Below are 24,289 nucleotides of genomic sequence, written 5' to 3' on the forward strand. Positions count from 1 at the left end.
TTCGTACAGTCCTTTCATGATAACATGTTTGGGACCATTCGCTTTGATGACTTCACCTCTGACAGTTTTGAGATCAAGAAGGGGATGAAACAGGACTTTGCCTAAGCTTCTAATTTGTTTGGTATATTTTCCTCTGTCCTACTAATCCCTGTGACATGGAAGGAGCATACTTCGCCACACAATCGGATGGGAAACACTTCAACCCATCAAGACTGAAAGCCAAGAGAAAATTGCAATATGACCTGACCAGAGATCTTCTGTATGCTGACAATGCTGCACTCATTGCCCAGACTGAAGTCCAGCTTCAAAAGCTCATGGATATCTCTCAACGATATCTGCGCACCCATCAGACAAGCAGCCACCAACTTTGGCCGACTAACAAAATGGGCTCTCAGGACCAAGATATTTATCTATAAGGCCTGTATCCTCAGCACATTGCTGCATGGCAGTGACATTTGGAAGGAAGAGAAGTTGTTTTTTTCTTCTCTACAAAAGGTGACCTAAGAGAGGTCTTTAAAATTATGAAACTTTCAATAGAACAGACAGTGAGAATGTTCTGTTTATGAAGTGTTCAAAACTAGGAGCTATAAATATCAGATAGTCAATAATTACTCCAAAAAATAATTCAGGAAATATTTGCTCACTAAAGAGGGGAGTGAGGATTTAACATTTGTTGCCATAGAGTAGTTGAATAGCATTTCTGAATTTAAGAGGAAACTAGATAGGTACATGAAGTAATAAAGAAGATACAGGCTGAAATGAAGTTAAAGTCTGCTGCCAGGCAGTGCCGGAACATTCTGTCAGTGCCTGGCTGTCCCTGGAGACTGGCTACCTGGAGATCTCCAATGACCTGGGAGACTCCCCAGGTGCTGTTACGCCTGGTCCTTGTTTGTGTACTAAACAGCACCCTGGGTCTCCCAAACGCGGTTGTTTAATCCGGCATCTAGGTATTGAAATCAGCTGTTAGGCTCACTTCAATATTCAGATCTGGATCTCACCCAGTGAGGGCAAGATCTGTTTTGCACTGGGCGGAGCATTTTGGGTGACTTGCAACCAGCCCGACACGGAGCCCAATTTGGGGCTCATGCATGATTCACCTCTTCTGCGCGGATCTGTGCCGGGAACAACGGGATCACTGATTCACGCCCGAAGTAAAGTGGGAGAAGGCTCTGCTCCTCCAATATTGATTGCTGGACAAGTAATGTAACAAAGAAGAGATAGTGGAATGTTCAAGCGGTGATGAGATAGAGCTGAGTGTTGCACGTAAACAAAAATATATTTGTGCGGGCTTATTATAATTGAATTTGCTGGGGCAGCATGGTTGCGCAGTGGGTAGCACTGCGGCCTCACGGCGCCGAGGTCCCAGGTTCGATCCCAGCTCTGGGTCACTGTCCGTGTGGAGTTTGCACATTCTCCCCGTGTCTGCGTGGGTTTTGCCCCACAACCCAAAAGATATTCAGGGTAGGTGGATTGGCCACGCTAAATTACCCCTTAAATGGAAAAATGAATTGGGTACTCTAAAAAAAATTTTTTTTTTAAATTGTATTTTCTGAGATGAAATTTCAGCCTTATTGGGCGGGATTTTCCGACCCCCAGAGTGTGTTTTTCGGCGGCAGAGGCAGCTCGCCATTGGCTACCAGACCCACTGATGTCTACGGTGCTTTGAGTGGCACGACCGTCCTACCTCCAGGGAAACCGCCGGACGATCCCACCGATGGGAAGGGCCAGAAAATCTTGCCCATAGTGACATACACTAATCTACTTACATATGCACTAAATCAGTGACTACAGCAAGTGTTGGATTCTTCATTGGTTGCTGCAACCCAGGTTGAGATGATGATCAAAAGGTTTTTTTTTAGGAAAGAGTGTGTTTAGTAAATGTTCCCAGTAACTTCCTTGCTTTTGTGTTCTATTTAAAAAAGGACGTGGCCACCGATTTCGGCAGTCTATATATGACCCCTTGAGGTCTATCGCTATCCTTGTAATTCATAATACTCCCAAGTTTTGTTTCATGTGCACAAACAATTCTAGGTTATTATTATAGATCAAGAAAAGCAGTAGTCCTAATACTGACACTGAATCCTGCTAAATATCTTCCTCCAGTTCAAAGAACAACCGTTCACCGCCGCACTGTTTCTTGCTACTCAGTCAACACTGTGTGCATGCTGTCATTCTTCCTTTTATTCCTTGGGCTTCAACTTTGCTGACAAGCCTGTTATGTGGCACTTTACCAAATTTTTTGGGGGAGATAGATGTACAGCGAACTGCATTATCCACAACCATTTCTATTCTCTCATTGAAAAACTCAATCAAATTAGTCAAACAGATTTGGCCTTAAAAATCTGTGCTGGCTTTCTCTAATTAATCCAGATTTTTCCAAGTGACTGTTAATTTTTTCCTGAATTGTTGTTTCTGAAAGATTTTGCGATACCGAGGCTAAACTGACAGACCTGTAGCTGCTGGCATTATTTTTGCTCTCTTTTTGGAGTGTAACACTTGCATTTTTCCAATCCACTGACACCACCGCTGTATTGAAGGAGAATTAGAATTTCCAGCCTTCCTTCAGTATTCTCGGATGCATCAGATCTGGTCCAGGTGACTTTCCAACTTTAAATACAGCCAGCCTTTCTTTAACAACGCCTCATTGACAATGTTGTAGTCCATCCTGTGAATCAGCTACCTCTTTTTTTTCACTATGACTTGGGGAGCATCTTCTTTCTTGGTGAAAGCAGGTGCAAAGTGTCATTTAGTACCTCATCTACGTGCTCTGCCTACATGTGTAAATACCCTTTTTCCTCCATGGTCATCCTTATTCCTCATTTTACCAAGGTTTTGCTGTTTATATGCCGACAGAAAACTTTTGCTTCCTTTTGTGTTGTCTGCTAGTCTCTTCTTATACTTTCACTTTGCTGCTGTTATTTTCTTTTTTGACTTCTCCTCTGAACTTTCTTATTCAGCCCGGTTCTCTCTTTTATTATCAACCTGCCATGTCATACACATGCTTTTTGTGCATCATTTTACTCTAACTCCTTTGTCCAGCGAACCCTAGTTTTGGTTGCTTTACCTTTCCGCCTTCAGGGAATGTACCTAGACTCTGCCTTAGGCACCTTCTCTATAAAGGCAGCCCATTGTGCAATTACTCTTGCCAATTTCGTGGGCAGATCCTGGGGGTTGTCAAATGACCAGAAACAGATCTAGAACAGCATTTCAATACGGTTGCTACAACAGCATTTCAAAGGCTGGGAATTCTGTGATGAGTAACTCATCTCCTGACCGTGCCCCCCCCCCCCCCCCCCCACCCCCCTCCACCCCATGCCTTTCTGCCATCTACAAGACACGGGTATGATGGAATCTTCTCCACTTGGCTGGTTGAGTGCGGCTCCAATTACACTCAAGAAGCTTGACACTTCAAGACAAATTAGTCCACTTGATTGGCACCCCATCCACCAACTGAAAGATTCAATCTCTCCATCACCAATGCACAATGACAACATTGTTTACTATGTACAAGGTGGACCGCAACAACTCATCAAGGCTCCTTCCAAACCCATGACCTTTACCACCTAGAAGAATAAGGGCAGCAGACACATGGGAATACCACCACCTGCAAGTTCCCCTCCAAGCCACACATCATCCTGACTTGGAACTATTGGCGGGTTTTTCCAGCCCCGCCCACTGCTGGTTACGTCAGGTCCCATCAAACATCAATGGACTTTTGACTGGGCAGCCGGATATCTGGCAGCGGACCTGGCCTATATCACCGATCACCATTCCTTCACTGTCGCTGGATCAAAATCCTGGAACTCCCTTCCTAATAGCACTGTGGTTACACCTACAGCAGATGAGCTGCAGCGTTCAAGGGCAATTGGGGATGAGCAACAAGTGAAGGACTTGCCAGTCATGCCCACATCCCATGAAAGATTTTCAAAATTCAATATTCACCCCCACTGACATAGACCTTCCCCCAATTAATAGTTTTACTCTTGAGTGCGCTTTGTCCCTTCCATAGCAAACCTTATGATAGAATGATCACTGTTGGTAAAGGTTCATCTAATGATACTTGATCTACTTGACCTATGGTCATTCTCCTGAACCAGATCCAGCAATGCTTCCTTCCCAGTTGGACAGGAAACATATTGATACAGAACATTCTCCTGAACATATTTTAGAAACTGTTACTCTTTTATGTCCTTTGCACTATTATTATCCCAGCCTGTAAAGGGATAATTAAAGTTATTCATTTCTCTGTAATTTCCCAATTCTGTTCTTCGATATTTTTCGCATTGATTGGTACAGTGATGTAATGGTACCTCTATTGTTTCTTAACTCAAACCAAATACACTCTGTCCTTTATTCCTATAGGACATCCTTTCCATGAAGATTGCAAACAACCTGGTTTAGCCTCTGACTTTTCCCAAGGAGAAGAATGAAGTCAGCAACTAGAGAATGGCATTTGGACAGGGGGCCAAAAACAATGGCGTTAGTCATAGGACCGAGACCTGTTGCTGGCCTGCATTTGATCCCCCCCTTCCCATTGTCCTTTCCCCTGCCCCTGTACACCCAACACAGTACTTAATTGAAAGCAAGGTAGAAAACACAAAATTGAAATACTGGAAACAGGTGTTAGCTGCTGGCAGCTCATCCCAATTATTGAAATGAGTGAGGCCTGCTTGTGGACAAGACCTCAGGTCTCCCAGTTGGAATGCATTTCTGAAAAAAGTCATAACCAAATTTCAGCCCATAAACTATTTGATAAAGAAGAGTTTTTTTTATCTATACCAGTAAAAGCTGCATTCTGTAGTGCCAGGGTAGGCACAGGAGTCAATAGCATTCATATGAGCAACTCTATCAGCTACCAATTAACTAACCATGCACTTAGTTAACCACACGAATGCAATCTGCATATTTTCCATGCAACTCCTTCACTGCAGAGATGAGAGCAACTTCAATTAGGAGGTCACAACTCGTTTCAAGCTCTTGGAGTATTAATATATACAATATCCGTGTTCAATAAGTCATTACCTTCAGCTCATCTGCTTCTATGAAGCCACTATGATCTTCATCATACCTTCGCCATGTCTGAAAAAGAAAATGCTTTAGATGCACAAGTTGTATCATTTAGCTATGATTTACCTACTAGCTCAAAATTCTGGGAATATTTTTTAGTGGGATTGTTGCTCGAAATGACAAAATCTATTTCAACTCTCATGTCAACAAGAACCACTTTATTTTATTGGTGTGTGTAGCAATCTTTGCCTTTGTATGTTGGATTTTAATATGTAGTATAATATTTTTTTAAAATGTTTGTCTAGGACCTTGTCAAATTGCTTTTACTTTCTTGATCAAAATACTTTTGGATACTTTTTCTTTTTATCTGTATGTTTAAACTCCATTTTCTTCTTCACCACCTGTTCTTAAACTTTACAACCAAACCAGTAAGCACAAAACCTACTTCCAAGCTGCTGCCAGTGGTTTCTATAACTGGCTTCCAAAACATGCTCGAGGAAACCATGCAATCTTAGCCTGGCACCTTCCTGATAAATCTTAAAATTTAGTTTTAACTTTTGCAACATCAAGGTAACATATACCTTACAACCGTTATAAAAGAATCTCAGGTTGCCTTAACTGTTCCGACTCCTAACATTACAAGAAAATCTGCCATTTTCACTGCTCCAGGTTGGAGTGTTGCCTGTAACATGGGAGAATCAAGTTTAATTATAACTTGTAAGATATAGCATTGCACTTTTTTTTTCGTAACAATGTGTGTTGCAGCATACTATGAAAATCCTATCCATGTTTTTCACAATATATGCTACTGATGCCAACTTGAAATTATTTTCTAATAAATCACCCAATGTTCCTATCATGATAATGTGTTGTTCCTGCATATCCTCCATTGAGCCTAAGATTATTGCAACCGCCGCCATGTTCTGGCACTTACCGTACATTTTTATTTCAGTGGTGATATCAATAGGATATCCAAATCACTGAAGAATTACATATTTTAATAAATAATTCCTACTCCTATTTTCTCTATGTGTGCATTTTGGAAATCTAGGATTCTTTGTACATTAAGTGCAGAGTACAAAAACAAATTGTTTAATTTATGACAAATATGCAGTCTAAGACCAAAGTATCCATTCATGTCTCAATAACCTCTATAAAACGTATTGATGTTCACATATGTGTGTATTATATAATCAGAATTTGAAAATCTGATGTATTTTTGTAACTGGCAATCTTTTAATTTACTATATCATTCCAATTTATTTTTGACATGTATTCCAACGTTTTCTCTTCATTCCAAAAGAAATTTTAAAGGTGCGGGTATGACATTTCAGTAGACACATTAAAATATTTGAGTAATGTTTGTAACACTTAATAATGTAGTAATATGACAATGTAATGGACATTTTTAGATAGCATTTGTAATATGGATCTTTCACTCAGCTAGGACATGGATGGTGTATGAAGAGTCACTGCTATGAATGAAAACTCTTTAAATCATGGGAAAGGGCAATGATACCTCCATGAACTCTGTGCTTGACTTTAATTGTTGTCGAAAGAATAAGAAGAAGTTTTCCTCTGTAGGTAGAATCTGAACAAGCTGGAAAAATAAAATATTAGGTTAACACTTTGTTGTCCAATTAATTCCTTCAATTAAAATTAGTGATGCAAATATTAAACCGCAACTTAAATCAAAGGTTGTAGAATTTCTTAACATGGTGCCGTCTCTTGTGCCTTCTTTTTGCCATTACTGAATGATGACCGATCGTTCTAACATAGCGTTATGCCACCCTGTATTAACACTCTTAAAAAGAGCCAAATTTTATTGATAATTCAATAAAATCACTGCACAAGAATTTACACATCTATGTGTTTGCTAAAATGCAGGTCAGTTATTCGACTGAATGCCTGCTTAAAAATCAGAAACTTCGAGCTTTACTATTGCAATGATCAACTTCTGAGTCCCCTAAATGGCCAATGTAATATTTTGAAAATGCTTGCTACATGTCTAAAACCACGATTTATATCAAAGAATTTAGCTCATCAGTTAGGATCTATGTGTGCTGCAGAGCTCTGTGTTGTCCTGACAACATATCTGATCTACAAATCGCACAAGTACACCCTTTGATGCAACAGCTGACATGACATTATTTCCTTTGGCCATCTTTTGGGATCTAACTGCAAATTGTTACATTTGTGCCAGTTACTGCAGAATGAGGGTAGTTCATGATACAGATGCATGTCTACTGGTATTTGATTTTGCCTGTCTAAACTCATTTTCATTGAGAACAGTAGCCCATGGAAACAGGAGACATACGTATCCCTTAGATGTAAATATTGATCTAGGTAGATGGTTTTTAACATTTTCCATTTAAAGTCAAAACATTGATTAAACTGGTGTGAATATCAGTGATGTTGCTTTTCATGATAGTTTATCATTTCATTGAAAACCATTACAGAATAAAATATTTTTGTTCCAACCATTCTTATTATTTCGAACATTTCTAGTTGGGCTTTTGATTTAGATTATGAATCTTTTAGTACAAAATTAGGATTTTGAATATGTATCACAATTATGGTATTAATCAGTTTTAATTCATTTCCAAGTATCAATCTCACAGAAGATTTTTCTGCCTGACGTTAGGTGAACAAATAATCATTTCTTCCCTTGTTCTTTCTGCCAGTTTCAATTCAGTTTCTTTTTTCCCCCTCCCATGGCAATTTACCATTTCCTGTCTACAAGAAAAGGCAACTGATCTGCCATTAGCGTCTGCCAATAATATTCTATATCCAACCACCAGATAGTATCCAGACATGAATCAGTCTCAGATTGTTCCTCAATCCTTGTTTGAAATATTTAATTTCTGCTCAATTGCTTCAACTGAATAAATAAATGTGATAAATAAATATAACTATAAGCAAAAGCCAATTGCCTTACCAAGCCAAGTCATGGGGCTATCATGTCTGTGTGTAATAAACTTGTTATGCATGTTAGTTAAGATGTACATTAAACATACAATCAAGGTTGCCAAAGTCTAGGAATGATAATGTGATTTTAAATTCCTACAGTGGCTGGCTTTGAATGAAATTTAAAAGTTTATTTGAGATTAGATGATGCAAATTGGCACAATTCCCATTTTAAATGTAAGCAGTTCTGTACAAATTGGTGCTGAATCTCATTGATAATATATGGAAAGATTGTTTCGAATCGTTGAATTTACAGAGCAGAAGGAAGTCATTCGGCCCATCAAGTCTGCACCAGCCCTTGGAAAGTGCACCCTACTCAAGCCCTCTACCCTATCCCCATAACCCAATAACGCCACTAAGGACAATTTAGCATGGCCAATCCACCTAACCTGCACGTCTTTGGCCTGTGGGAGGAAACAAGAGCACCCAGAGGAAACCGGTGCAGACACGGGGAGGACATGCAGTCTCCGCACAGACAAATGGAACCTGGGACCCTGGAGCTGGACAGCTTTGCTACCGTAGCCTTTTATTACAAAGAATTTATGTTTTCCACACGGATATCAATATTGCACTGTTGCTAGTAACTTCGAGAAGCGAACATGAAGCCGAAAGCAACTATTTGCTTATCAAAGCAACAATGAGATCCAGCTCTCTCCACATGAATTTACAATAAACGTTTCAGCATACATGTGATCAAGTTAAAGCAAAGTGAAAATTCTTACATCGGCCAGCTCTATCTTTCCATCAGCACTCTGATCATACTTCTCCACCAAAGCTTTCATCCCGTCAGATAATTCCTACGGATTGATCATGTTAGTCAAGTTACCAATGATACTAACAGTGCACCGTCCTGCAAAACATTATTTGGTCAGTGTAGAACACAAGCGGGAGCATTCGGGACAATCGTGGCTGATCTTGGGCTCCGACCCCATTTTCTCGCCCGCTGGTCCCAATATCCCTTCATGTGAAAGAAAAGTGCATCCTTGAATAAAATGCTGGGATGCATAAAATGAACATTTTTGAATGGACTTAACAACGCGGATGGAGAGTGGAAAAAAGATTTGGAAAAATACCAATAAACACGTTTCTTAATGATTTTCAAAAGAATATGAGACGCCTTCGATTTTACTATCCACAACAGAAATCACTTCAACCAGTTAACTTTTTAAATCATGCCATTAAAGAAACCAATGTCCTGCTTAGAGATAGGGCGCCGTTTATTTCCACAGGACTTCCCTAATCGCTTTAGCACAAAGGGGAGAATGATAATGTCTCTGGACCATGAATGCAACAGTTTGTAAACAGGGAATTGCCATCAAATTATTAATGCCGTCATTAAATTATATTATTTGCCGTGCGGGGACTTGAATTCCATTTATCCCGCCCAAAGCTGTGGTTTTGTCATTAACTTGTCCACTTGGTGTCTGTCACTGTGCTGTTGCGTCCAGGTGCGCGCGCTCAGGACCTACTCCAGCGGAAGATTTTTCTCTGATCAGAGAATCCGTTTGGGAAGAAAATCAAATCAGAATAAAAGATAACACAAACGCTGCTCGCTCACTGTGTGGGCGCCGAGTGGAAAGATACGATTCAAAATCAGTGACAAATTCTTTTGGAGATACTAAACAATGGGGCATAATTACAGGGATTGAGACTTGCTGTCAGGCATTGACGGTGTTAATGACTGAGTTCCTCTTATCACTGCCGCTTTTACAGGGAGTGTGTAGTCAAGGAAACAGTGGACACCAAAGTATCGCATTTTTGCCGCTGTGATGGTTCTCGTTGGTGTCACACATCTGGGTTTGAGTGACGGAAATTCGAGTTTATACATGTTCATTTAACTGTTAAACGTGTCAAACACACTAAATATGCGTTAATATAGCATTGCTTTATTTAAAGATTGTCAATGTTTTTAATTTTTTTAGTTACTGACTATTTCAGAAACATACCCCGTGAATATAATCTCCTGTCTTATCTTTGCTCTATAATTGTTGGCCGTGGTATTAATTCAAACACCATTGACTCACGTTGTCTGCATTGTGAATTTCAGCAGTGATGACACTGTCTAATCATCACCTGAGGTGGAGCCAGAGGGAAAGGATTGCTCAGTGACATTTGTCACTAAGAAGTAGAATTCGCTGTTTGCAACCTTAGTTACAATCATTTTTAAGTGTAATCCAGAATGCAGATATGTTGAGTCTGGGATAGGTAGGCTGGTGGTTGTTCGGCTCCACATTAGTGAAACTATTGGGGAAAGGCAACAGTTCCCGCTTCAAAGTAAGTGTCGAACAATAATTTCATCATCGTACTTCAGAGAAATTCCTGAAGTTATTGGGTTTTCGTGGTTTTCTATCATTCTAGAAACGACCGCACGTCCAATCTTTGGAACGAAGCAACATCTAAACAAATTGTATTTACAAACAAAACGGCTGTCACAAAGCTATTGTTTCGGTGATTAGACTTTCATGGTGTATTTGCACATTTACATCTCAATAATTTGGTAAACACGATGTGTTTATTCCATTAAGTATACTGCCCTCAAGTTGTTTAACACTTACTAAGCCAGTGCCTTTTCGAGCTTGCTGAAGTTCTCGAATGAAATTTTGCAGTTCGTTTCCTTCAATATAACCACGACCTAAAATTATAAATTATACTTTCACTTATAGCAAAGTTAAGTCAATTTTAAATTTACGTAATCAAATTAAAGTAATCAAATGCCCAACTCATATCCCACTTGAGAAACCAGGTTTTATTTCTAAGATAACACTGACATTTCACATTTCAGTACTGCCCAAGCTTTGATAATAAGCGAGTGAAATCTAGCAGGTTATTTTCAGCATTTATTGTCCACACATTGTTTGCGCGCAGACGTTCTTATTAATGGACCTAAAAAAAAGTATTAACTTTGCATAACAAACAATGCAGTGTGGAGGAGTTAATTTATTGCAAAATAAAACTAGTTACCAGCGTTGTCATAGTGGTGCCAAATTTCCAAAAACTGCGTGGTAGACTCTTCGATCCCTTGCAGGTAAAGGTTGTGGGTGTCTGCCATGGTTGCTCGGTGCCTGCTCCTCCCCACTTGCCTGCACTGTGGAGCTTTCAATCTGAGCTGCCCCTGCCAGCGCGCGCCCTCTAAATGCGGCTCCTGCGCCGGAGCCCTGCCCTTCGTGCGCCGTGCGCACGCGCCGCCGCTCCCGCCAGCAGAGTGGCGGCCGCTGCAGGTGAGAGCGGAGGAATCGCCACCAGGCTGGAAGGGACAAGTCATGGGACGGAGTGGGGTGGAGGGCAAGGCTTTAGGGCTGATTGGAGATGAGGGAGAAGTGTGCACTTGGTTAACGGTTCACTCTCTCGCAAAACCATTGGAGGGGAAGGACAGTTAGACCAGATATATTGCTTTATCTGCAGGAGAGGCGACCCTTGTGCATTTCATCGTCGCTTTGCTGAATCGATAAGGGGGGGGGGGGGGAGGGAGGGAGTGTTGCACAATACTGACCGCGGAATGCATGCGTGGGAAATGGAAAATAATGCATTTTAATAATTAGTCACTGTATATGCACTGGAAACGTTGTAGCCACTTACGGTATGTGTAGGGCAGGGCGAAAATGAACTACTTAACAAAACTTATTAACGGTTCACTCCATATCAATGCATCTAATTAACTTCGCTAAAACGAGCAAATAGTATGTGTAGGAGTGGAAGAAGTAGACATCTCAATGACTATATGATTGGGGCAAGATGGGAATGTATTTTATTAAATATTCGCTACATGTGTAGAAGTGAAATATCTGCAAAGTTATACAGAACAGGAACATCCATCTCAGTATTTTCAGTATGCAAAGGAGGGGGAGAAATGGAAATGAAAGATTGGTTAATTTCATCATTATTACTGCACAGAAAATAGATTTTTATAACTCCCTTTCCACTATACATATATAGCTCAGATTACTGTCTTCTTGATTTACATACAATGAGATGGATTTCCCCTCTTTACTATACGTACATTTATTTATCAAATGGCTATCCCAATAGCCATAAAATATCAATGTATTTTATTAATTCCCAGTAAATGGTTAACTGAATTTATCTATTTTCCCTACTAAAACAGAGATGAAATTAAGACAGAAAATGCCAGAAGTAATAGGTCAGGCAACATGAGTGGAGAGAGAAGCAAAGTTAATGTTTTAGGTGGATGACCTTTCACCAGTTCTGAAGATGGAGCATCAAATATTTACAGGAGTAGACCATTCAGCTTCTCCAGCCACTTTCAACTGTACGATTGGTCTGTATCTCCCATCTACTCGTCTTTGTTCACATACCTTCATCATATGATCTAGCAAAAATCTATGTCTGACATGAAAATTTTACTTGACCCAAAATTTACAACCTTTTGTGGGAGAAAATGTCAGAATTCCATTACACTTTGTCTGAAAAAAGGTACCTGATTTCAACCCTAAATGCCTTAGCTCTAACTTTAAAATTAAAATTATGTCCACATGGCTGGATTCTCCAACAAGAAGAAACAGTTTCTCTGCTGCTCCCAATTTCAATTCCCTATACCAATTTGAGGTTCTCAGTTAGATATTCATTCCTCCATTCACCTACTATTTTAAACCCAAGGACCACAAACTGAGTTTATGCAAATAGTCCTCATACTTTAATTTTTTTAAAGCAATGAATTTACACTGTGCCTTGTCCTGGAGTTCAGTGTCCAAGAGTGAACACCACTCAGGCAGGGTCTGCTCAAAGGACTGTACAATGAAGGACTCATGTCCTCAATTTTGAATTATTAGTGATGGCAACCATCCATTTTGTAAGGTGATGGTCTGTGCCATGGTATTCTGTATTAAGCATCATGTGGGGAGCCCCACTCTGGCAAGCCAGTCTTTGCTGCATTTGCTGCAGAGGAAGACAGCGTGCTGAGAAAGTGTACAATTTGTTGGCCATAATTTTCTCTAGGCCCTTATCTCGGCCAGCTGAGCTTTCCAGTTCTGCTTGCCTCTTCTAATGCCATTCCAAATAGTCAGCCTAAACTGTCAGCAATGGTCCCCCAGTTGTCAGTGTTAATGTCTGTCATCTTTTATTATCTCTTACAAGTGTCCATATAGTGGAGATATGGACACTCAGGAGATCATGGCCTAGTGATCAATTCACTGTACAGAATGTCCTTGCGTCCACTGCTGTCATCAATCTGGCAAACATGGTTGAGCCAGTGCAGACATTATTGGCTTAGCAATCAGTGTATGCTTCTGGAATTGGTAGACTCCAGCATCTCTTAGCTGGTCCTGCCATTCTAATGAATCCAATTCCCTTCAGATAGAGGACAACATTCCATTAGTCTCTTGATGACCTTTGCACCTGTAAAGTTGTTTTTATTGATCTATGAACAGAGACATAAATCCCATTAAGCCTTTATAACTTTTCCTCTCACCATTTGGAGAATCTTCGGATTTGTTTTTCTCAGATTCAAAGTAGATGGCTTCATAGCACCCAACATTAAACCCCATCTGCATTACTGCATACATACACACATGCATACCAGTGTGATTTTATATAGAAATGCTACAGATGTTGGAAATCTGAAATAAAAACCGAAAACTCTGGAAAAATTCAACAGGTCTGGCAGTATCTATGGAGAGATAAACACAGTTAATGTTTTGGAGTCCAATTTCACTCATCTTGCGACTAGTTCTGAAAAAGTCGTATTGGACTGGAAACATTAACTCTGTTTCTCTCTCCTCAGATGCTGCCAGATTTATTGTGTTTTGCCAGCATTAGCTATATTTCTATACATATTTGAATGCACGTTTGTATCAATCCCAAAAAACGTTAGTATGCATCTATATATTCATGCAACTGTGATTTTTAGAACAGAATAGAATTGCTACAGTGCTGAAGGAGGCCATTTGGCCCATCGAGTTTGCACTGACCATCTGAAAGAGCACTCCACCCAGGCCCACTCCCCCAAGCCAACCCGCACATCTTTGGACACTAAGAGGCAATTTAGCATGGTCAGTCCACCTAACTTGCACATCTTTGGACACTGAGGGAAATTTCGCATTGGCCAATCCATTTTCTGGCCCCGCAGAACACACCTTTCTACTTATTGAAGGAATATAATATTTGTAAGCTGTGCATTGTTTATACAGCCACCTAGTAGCCAATAATGGAACTCATATTATCCAGATAAAAGCAACATATTGCAGATGCTGGAAATCTGAATAGAAACAGAAAACGCTGGAGAAACTCAGCAGGTCTGGCAGCACCTGTGGAGAGAGAAACAGAACGTTTTGGAGTAGAGCCATAGGGACTGGAAACGTTAGCTCGGATTCTGTCTCCACAGATGCTGCCAGGCCTGCTGCGTTTGTGCAGCATTTTCGGTTTTTCTTTTCCAAATGACTTGTGCCAGCCTCAGTCTGCAGTGAGATCCATTGGTTATTTCTTTTTATTCCTGCAATTGAAAAATCAGCCAGAGCCTGTTCATTGATGATCCCTCACCTCTGCATGTTTGAAATTATTTCCTCATCATGTCTCTTTTTCCATGACTCTTTTGCTCTCACTTCCTCACTTTATCTGTTAAAGTTCGCAAGACATCTTTTGTCTGTTGATGGGGTCTTCAAGGCACCGCACCCCACTTACCTTTACACATATGTACACTTCATAAAAAAAACAACTTGCATTTAGTTTCCTTGCTCTAACCCTTTCCATTATTTATTGGCTGTATCCATCCACAGCCATTTTCGGGCATATTTCTTGTAAAGTTACCTCACTGGAATTTAGACGAGGTGGCTCAGCGTCGCTCTCTTCCAGTCATCTTGCAGTTAACCTAAAAAAACCAGATAAAACAAGTTTATTGTTTCTTCTTAAGTTTTTTTTCTTCTTTAGAGCTCTCATTTTTCATTTCCTTTTTTGCCCACTCGTCAGCGCATTGCCAAGCAAGCGGGAGCTAAGTTTTCAAGCATATTCTTAACTCAAAACTAACTAATGGACCACTGCGCTGCCAACGTGCAATTTGCCAGTAGCTCAGTTTCCAAGCCAGTTATGTATAATTAGGTCTTCTTTGAAGTGAACATGCAGGCAGGCAGGTTAGCAGGGCAGTTCAGCAGCGAATTATTTTGGGGTATCTCCAGGATTAAAAGCATAATCTTCTATTATGTTCTGGAGCAGAAGAAGGAAATGTGCCTGCAGCTGTTCAGGCTGCACAGCCGCGGAAGGAATCTGCTGGAGAGAAGGATAATGATCAGGAAAATATTGTCGAGCATGTTAGGATTATGTGAGAGGTGATATAAAAATAGAGAACGATTGGAAAAGCTCAGGCAGGTCAGCTGCCCGGTTTTTATTTCAGGTTTCCAGCACCTGCAGTATTTTTTTTACTGTTGTCCATGTGACAAATTATATTGTTTTGTGGTCTTTGAAAAATAATTTCCCTTTCTTAATGTGAAGCTTATAAATCCCTCCCCCTACCGGTGACATCACGGATGTATCGAAAATCCTTATATCGAATTACATTTAAAAAAACCAGAGCAGTTTCAGCCTCATCACAACTCCGGATCCCAATTCTACAGATCACCAAGGATGCCTCAAACACCTAGACGGCAGGGATCGATCGGATTATATTGGGAACCTTTTCTTACTGGGAAACTAACTCACTGATTTATAACCAAAGACAGTGTGGATAAAGCATATTAAACTTGATGTGTATGCTCATGTAATTCATCGAGCTGTGAGGCGTGGATCTGTCAATAAGTTAGTGTGCATTTCTCATAATGAAAGGTTCGGTGCTCAATGTGTCCCTGGGGTGTAAGCATTATATTGTACCCCAGGCGAATAAAGAAGCCTCTCCATCAGGTATGAAGTGGCGCCAAAATCAAGGAAAACAGTCGTTTTTTAATGTATTTAAAGTAGATCAGAATTTAAAATCCACCATTGCAACACTTTTGCAAGCAAAGCTGAACAGCGGCACGCAAATCAGAAGATCCATTTTGCTGTTGATTTTACTTGAGCCTTTAATGCTCAATCTTCAGTGTGAATTTGGCGGCAACGAGACGGACTATTGGACGAAAGGAGATTGCGGTACTTCCAAGGGTCTCTGGCGATGCTGAACTTCTAAGCGTTTCAAAATAAATTGAGAACCTTGCGCGGTTATCTGAAGGATTCAAGCTGTTTTTTTGGTGACATTTGTAAGTTATACATGAGGCGTCGCCCTGAGCCTTGACGAACGAAATTGTTCAGAGTTTTGCTTGATTAATAAATTGCAGAGTTTACTGTTCATCCCCCCAAAAAACCCGAATCAAACTCATTCAAAGGCTTTGATTGTGCAACGTATTATTTTTACTGTGTAAGATACTAAATTATTTATCGACCCGTTAAAAATGTTCAAATGCAAGCTGAGTATAAATAAGTGAATTATACTATGAAGTAAAGTGAGTAGTTTGCAACCACCACTGCAAGGTGTGTGAGCTTCTTGAAGAACGGAGAACTTCGCAAGTTCCAGTTCGAGAATTCTATTAATTCTAATAGTTTAGTTCAAAATCTGCGCGAATTATGCAATTTAATTATTTGGCATAAAAACACAAGACGAGTGGAAAATGGCTTTAATTTGATGAACTTTTATGTTATAATGTGCTGTTGTACTGACTTGGCCGATATCCTCCCGCCCCTCCAATAAATCGGACGCTAGACTTGGGTTGCAGTTATTACTGCACACTGACGCTGAGAGACAGAGCTGAGACAGCACATCCGCATTAAAGTGTCACACCGAAGTGTCACATCCCACCCTGAGTCCTAAGAAAAGTGAAACCACACAGTGTGAGAGCCCTGGCAACGGCCTGTTCCACCCCACCTGCAGTACAACTCCTGCCTGGTGCACATCTCCGATTGGCGACGGGAGTAGATACACTGAGACTGGAGCTTTGAAGGTGGGAGATCACCTGTTCCGAGATCAGACTGTGCAGCTTAAAGATAAAACCACGAATAGCGAGTTAGAATTCTGCATGTGGCCCCGAGTTGATTTCATGTCATTGCATCCACATGTGCACCTCCAGACCCACGACTTATGATGGGCATAGACTATTGACGAACTTTATTATAAGTCAGATTCCATCCAAATTGTAAGGGTGCATATTTGCTTTAAAAAAACCGAAATCAATCATTCACTTTTGTCAAAAAAATGTTTTTGATTATTTTTTCGGCTGTTACAAGGAGAGGAATAGCAATACTGCAAATTAAACGTTTCTACATTCCATCTTGTGTGACCAAGTCAGGTTCCTTCTACTTTGCCCAAAAGGGTGCCTTATCTCCAAACCTAGAAAAATATTCACTACTGCATCGGTGTGACAGTTCTTCTTTCCTCACCAGTCACTCATATGCCCCTTGAGTGAATGCCAATCTTATGCCAGTTATCACTGAAATAAGCAATTTTGTGCTGTGGAACTGCAGCCAACAGGAAACGTGTTGAGACTGTTGAAACTCATTTCACTTAGAGCTCCTATAACTAACAGAGAAAATAGAAAAAAAAACGATTTTCACTCCATGAGATTGCATTGAAATCTAGATTAGAGGGTGAAAACTATTGTTATGAATTAGGGAGTATTCCAGTCTTGTCCTTGTTTGGAGAATATGTAACTGAGATTGCATTTCCTGCATTCACATAATGAGTGAGGCAATTTGGCTGTTTTCATTTGCTCAAATAATGATGTCACACTGTTATCACAGCAAATATTTTTCACAAATCCATAATGTCCTCTATCCTTGGCTCTCTAAACTATTTATATTTTGTGTCAAGATCATTTGGCAATAGCTTCCATATGCATGGTGATAACATCAAAAATTAGCTTTCAACCATTATTGTTCATTTCACAACTGTTATTATGGGGTACAGTTGCTTGTCTGACATCAGGTAATGCATGAGTTAGACAATTTCCAGCTTAAAATCACCAGGACAGAAACAGAAAATACTGGAAATTGATCTGTCAGTAGCACAAAGAGGTAAGGCAGGTTAGTGTTTCGGGTTCAATGCCTTTATCAAAACCGGAGACTGAAGGGTAGGTGAAATATTTTCATAAAACTGGATAAAATAAATAAAGGGAGAAGTGTAGCAAAACAAGAAAGGGAATGGGTAGAACGTCCAGATGGGTCTTTTGAAATTCTTGAAGGAGGCTGCAACTCATGGATGGTAAGTGAAAATTATCTCAGTGCGATGAATAGAATGCGCAAAATGGACAAAAGAGTGTAAAAATAGTTTAAATGTGCAAATAAAGGAGAAAATGTAAAACTAACTTAAAAAGAGTAGGGATTCTGAAATAATAGTGGAAAGTGCTAGAATGTTAAGTACAAGTCTCTAATCCATGAGCTTTTACCTCTTCCTGGTTTTCAAAATAAAATTGGGCACACAAGCCACATTTCTTCTGCATTAAAGGGCTCACTTAACTTCTGAATTCCTGTTCTGATGAAAAAATTGATCAAGCACGGGCAGCATGGTAGAATAGTGGTTAGCATAATTGCTTCACAGCTCCAGGGTCCCAGGTTCGATTCCCGGCTTGGGTCACTGTCTGTGCGGAGTCTGCACGTTCTCCCCGTGTGTGCGTGGGTTTCCTCCGGGTGCTCCGGTTTCCTCCCACAGTCCAAAGACGTGCAGGTTAGGTGGATTGGCCATGCTAAATTGCCCTTAGTGTCCAATATTGGCCTTAGGGTTGGTTGAGTGGGGTTACTGGGTTATAGGGATAGGGTGGTGTGGGCCTCGGTAGGGTGCTCTTTCCAAGAGCTGGTGCAGACTCAATGGGCCGAATGGCCTCCTTCTGCACTGTAAATTCTATGATCTAAGCATGAACCTTTTTCTACAGACACTGATGGGCCTGCTGTTTATTTCCAACATGTTTGTTTTATTTAAGTTTTCCAGAACATTTAATGATTTTTTTTCCTTTTCTTGACAAGATGGAAGGAATTTTGTTCATCGACCATCAGAAACTTCATAGCTCTGACTATCTCCCTTTGTAGCCACTTATTTATACCAAATCTGAAGATATATATCCTGGTCTACACTGTTTGATTCTGAACTGGTCCTCAAGCTCTTCACTTTGTTCATCACTTAGACAGCTTTCTTCCATGTCTGCAATATCATATCCTTTAACCCCCAGCCCCTGTATGACAGCCTACAGCCCTCCAATTGCTTACCGTCGCACCAAAACTATGGAAACTTTCAATTATTCTTTTTATAGCTCCAAGGATTATTTTCTCTCAGCAGATTAACTACCAATATTCTCAAACTTGGCCTCAAACATCTTCACATTGCTTCCGAAATCTTCTCCAACCTACTGTTTTAATTCCAGCATATTGTCCATCCTTCAATCCCTCCATTATATTCTTAACATAGCATTTACCCAACATGCCAAGCACTCTGGAACCTTTTTAACTTTGTAACTGCTTCAACTTAATTTACCCGTGTCCTCTTTCAAAAACCTACTTAAAGCCTACACAGCGCCAACCCTGGCTCATTGTATCAAGCATAAACTTCGAATCAGTAAGCTGTGGATTTAAGCCATGCTTCAAAGAATGTCGTAAGATATTCCATTTGCATTACTTGACGAAGAAGGAAGCTCTGCTCATTTTTAACCAATATTTTGTCCCTAGCCAATACGTAAAATAAATGATCTAGTTGTTCACTTTATTGCTGTCTGGAGAATAAAATCAGAAAGTGCTGGAAAAACCCAGCACATCTAGCAGCATTGGTTGACAGAGAAACAGGGCTAATGTTTTGAGTCCAACATGACTCGTCCTTGAACTGAAGAGAGATAGAAATGTGATGTGTTTTATACTGTTGAAAAAGGGGGAGGGTCAGGTGGAACAAAAGGAATGGTTAGGGATAGGTTGGAGTGAGAGATTATATGACAAAGATGTCATGGAACAAAAAGTGAAGGGATCTGTAACGGTAATAGTCAAGAAACAAAACATTGGTCCAGAGTAGGTGTTAATAGCAGAATAAAGGTCAGCAGGGTGTGAAAGCAAAGTATGTGAATCAGATACAGATTGGCACTTGGGGAAAACTCGATGAAGGACAACGTTCATGGTCTGAAGTTGTACTTAATGTTGAGTCCAGAGTGCCCAAGGGGTTTGTGGAACATTACTTGTTCCTGTCCTTTATAGGTTCTCTCCAACAGCTCTTTTTCTGGTACATTGACGACTGCCATATGATGTCCAATTCATATGATGTTGCATTTCCGAATGCAATACTTCAAAACTACTTTGTTAGCTGTGAAGGAAATTGGGACATGTGGAGATTATGAAAGATATAATATAAATCCGCACTATTTCTTACATCTTCAATTATGCCAGTTAGATACTCTAACTCAGTGTTTTTCAAAGTGGGGGCCATGACCCACGGGTCAGTGTTGGAAAATGGATGGCCAAAAATGGTCCCCAAAGATCAACTGATCTTTTTATACGTCTTCTCTCTAGGAAAGCTTTAGCAGCCCTAAACTGATCCTGTCCAAAAAAAAATGCACATTCATCAGGTTAAATTTAATTCCTAGCAAATATGCAAATACAAAGTTTCACTATGAAATCTATTTGAAATGGCTCTGGTATCAACACTGGTGTAGCATTACATATAGGTATGATTCTGTTCTGATTATAGCACACATTTTGTAGAAGATGATATTTCAACAAGGATCTTTCAGATGATGACAGAGCCAGCAGGAGGTAATTTGATGCGGAGGAAAAGCTGAGTAGTGCCGCATGAATTTGTGCACTTTATGAAAAGAAAAGGTAAGAATTGGGAGAGAGATATGTGTTTAAATGTACAGTGAATCCTCTTTAGATTACGTCAGTAGCAGCAGTACTGCTGCTTGCCTGGACAGTGGACTCTGCCTGTGTCTCGAATTTCCTGCCATGAAGACAGACTATGGCTTCAGAGTTTGATGAGTATCATTATTATCCCGTGTGTGCATTGAAACATTTTGCAGTGGAATCAATTTCATAATGAGATGACGTCTGAAAACCGTGCATGGCTGATGCATGGATAGCTGATGAGTGTATTGTCTCATTTCAGACATTTAGTTTGAATTTATATGTTGCCGAGAAGAATAAGATTTATCTTAATTTTTTTAAAGCTGAATACACGTATTTATGCTGATACAGCACTACCAAATCAGTGAATGTGTTTGGGTAGGTGGGATGGTACATGGTTGTCAACTCCTCAGATTGATTAAGCAGACTTTTGGTACTTTGGAGACAAGAGTTAAATCTCGACTTCAAGTTGGAAACGTCCGATTGATCAAAACCAATTATTTCAGTGTCAGAGATGTGAAACTGTTTGTTGGTAAGTGAAATTTGCAATATACAAGGTGGAATTATTTTGTTGCCATGCAACAGCTTGTCTTTAAGTATGCAGAACTGAATGCAATCTACCATCATAAGTGGAGAAAATCAACTATATTAATTTTAAATGCATAAAAGTGAGGACAGGCTCACCTAAGTAGTAAGTGAACATTCTGTGGGTCGTGAGGGCCATCCATTTGGTAAAAGCACATTGACGCAAAAAAAGTTTGAAAAACACTGCTGTAACTGCTTAGCTGAGAAGTCAAGCTTGTTAGCACATGCTTTGAGTGCCCTTAAAGTTTGAAAATTATGTCTGCAGTTTGCATGCAAACGTGTGGGGTGAATCACAGTGGGCACTTCATTGGTGACAACTTTATCATGGGCATAGAGAACAGGCACAGAATATACAGAGTAGGCAGACCATGATGATGGTGGTGCCATTTTGGAGCTCAATACTCCAGCCATGTCCTATCTTTGCTTTGCACTGCTGGAAACATATTCAGCAGCAGTAAGGATGGGTACCCACTTACCCTCCCAGAGCCCAACACAATAAGGTTATTTAAAGGCTCAACAGGTTGCAGGTTAGTGCTGCTTGGTATCTTCTTCATGTCCCTACGGTTCTATAGCTGTTTTCTGGATTTTATAGCTGTTTCTAGTTGCAAAACTCTGAAGAGAGTGGTGTGATAGGTACTCAGGGCTTTTCACTGACTTCAATGCTTGTCCACAAAACGCTTAGTCTCAAACATCAGTGCACTGGTAAGTATTGGAATATAACATAATTAGAGAATGACCAGAAAGCATGCAGTGGGACAAGCTGCTGGAAGAGGAGAAGGATGAGAGGTATGAGTGGGCAGCACGGTAGCATTGTGGATAGCACAATTACTTCACAGCTCCAGGGTCCCAGGTTCAATTCTGGCTTGGGTCACTGTGCGGAGTCTGCACATCCTCCCTGTGTGTGCGTGGGTTTCCTCCGGGTTCTCCAGTTTCCTCCCACAGTCCAAAGATGTGCAGGTTAGGTGGATTGGCCATGATAAATTGCCCTTAGTGTCCAAAATTGCCCTTAGTGTTGGGTGGGGTTACTGGGTTATGGGGATAGGGTGGAGGTGTTGACCTTGGGTAGGGTGCTCTTTCCAAGAGCTGGTGCAGACTCGATGGGCCGAATGGCCTCCTTCTGCACTGTAAATTCTATGAAAATCCTATGAAAGGTCTGTCAGTTGATGTCTTATCCGCCCAGGTGTTCAGGGAGCAATTTCCAACCTGAACCATAGTAAGGAATGATGTGCGAGCAGTGTGCTCTTCAGTAAGCATCTCGGCACTGAAATCTGCCAGTTGCTACAACCACAACTAGACAGCAGGACAAAAACCCAATTGCCAGTGGCTGTAGAATGATTGTGATATTGGAATGTATATATCTGGCTCTTTCAGGTTGTGGCTGGAGATATTTGCAACTTCTCACTGTTGCTTAATGGAGGTCACTGAGGATCCATATTCCAAGGGAATTTATTTTATTGTCTCTTGTCAAAGAGAAGCGGCCAAGTGAGAATGTGACGTCACTAGAATTGTAGGCTTTTCCATGGTGCAGGGTGTCACGCATTGCATGTACATCATTTTGCTGGCACTATATTTCAACTTTTCCCCACAGAGGAACCAAAACAGGTTCCATTCCCTCAATACACACGTGGTGTATAACCATAGGGAGCAAACTAGGGCAGCATGGTAGCATAGTGGTTAGCACTATGGCTTCACAGCACCAGGGTCCCAGGTTCGATTCCTGCTTGGGTCACTGTCTGTGCGGAGTCAGCACATTCTCCCCGTGTCTGTGTGGGTTTCCTCTGGGTGCTCCGGTTTCCTCCCACAGTCCAAAGATTAGGTGGATTGGCCATACTAAATTGCCCTTAGGTTTCTGGGTTACGGGGATAGGTTGGAGGTGTGGGCTTAAGTAGGGTGCTCTTTCCAAGAGCCAGTGCAGACTTGATGGGCTGAATGGCCTCCTTCTGCACTGTAAATTCTATGATTCTATGAAACCATGCAGTTCAATTCTCAGTAACGCAGCAGTCATAATGCCTTACTTTTGCGGCAGTCTGCTGTGCCAATTGCATTTCAGTCACCATGGCAAACCAAAGCGTGGTTACTGGAAGCCAAATACTCCAGTGCATAACCTTTCCACACACACTCATATGCATGGCATGCACCTGAAATATGAAAGAGCAGACCACTGACATGCTAGAACTACATAGCTGCTCCCTGGATCACTCTGGGGGAACCTGGCTTGGTTTGAATTAGAGCAGGTATCAAGGTTGCAGGGGGTTTGCTGCATGCAATACTATTTGGTGGACACCTAAGAAAAAGAACATGCGAAGCAGGAGAATGAAGAAGAGGAAAAGGAGAAAGAGGAATTGAGAAGGCAACCAAGGCAATCTTTTCCCAGCCAAGCAGCCCCAAAGAACTCACTTGAGTTTAATACCAGTTAACTTCCAACCCAATTCCCAATTCATCAAGGACCCTCTGCCTCTGTCACTGGTCATCAGAGTGTGTGCTTGGTCACAATCCGAAAATAAAAGCCACGACGAAACAAACATTCCAAACTAAACAAAACATGCCGAAACGTAAAATACTCACCCTTATGCATTTCTTCAGTGGCTGTCTTCTGTAAGCATTTGATGGTGGACTTCTTCCTCTGGCAAGCTGGCACCTACAATTGTCTTGCTCCCTGACTTGGCTGCAAGCCGCTCATGCTCGGTATTTCACCACGTGCAGGTTCTGCCTCTCTTCTATCCTCTAAATGCTTGCAGTTTCAATATCTGACCTGGTGACTGTGAGTGTGAAACAACTACATGTACCGGCTGCACGGTGGCGCAGTGGTTAGCACTGCTGCTACACAGCACTAATGACCTGTGTTTAATTACAGCCTTGGGGTCTGTGTGTTCTCCCCATGTCTGCGTGGGTTTCGTCCTGGCATTCCAGTTTCCTCCCACAGTCCAAATATGTGCAGGTTAGGTGGATTGGC

General features: G+C 40.9%; 1 protein-coding gene across 1 annotated transcript in view; it reads right to left on the minus strand.

Moving 5' to 3' along the window:
• The window catches only part of calb1 (calbindin 1), a 174,593-nt gene extending 163,480 nt beyond the window's left edge, over nt 1-11,113 (minus strand). The window contains exons 1-5 of the mRNA XM_072467985.1: nt 10,936-11,113; nt 10,530-10,606; nt 8,697-8,771; nt 6,527-6,607; nt 5,023-5,079 (exon numbers count right to left, since the gene is read on the minus strand). Coding sequence (XP_072324086.1) covers nt 5,023-5,079; nt 6,527-6,607; nt 8,697-8,771; nt 10,530-10,606; nt 10,936-11,023 — 378 coding nt within the window. The 5' untranslated portion in view covers nt 11,024-11,113. The remainder of the gene's footprint in view (nt 1-5,022; nt 5,080-6,526; nt 6,608-8,696; nt 8,772-10,529; nt 10,607-10,935) is intronic.
• Between the last annotated feature and the right edge of the window lie 13,176 nt (nt 11,114-24,289).

This window comes from Scyliorhinus torazame, chromosome 11 (assembly GCF_047496885.1).
Source record: "Scyliorhinus torazame isolate Kashiwa2021f chromosome 11, sScyTor2.1, whole genome shotgun sequence".
NCBI classification, from domain to species: domain Eukaryota; kingdom Metazoa; phylum Chordata; class Chondrichthyes; order Carcharhiniformes; family Scyliorhinidae; genus Scyliorhinus; species Scyliorhinus torazame.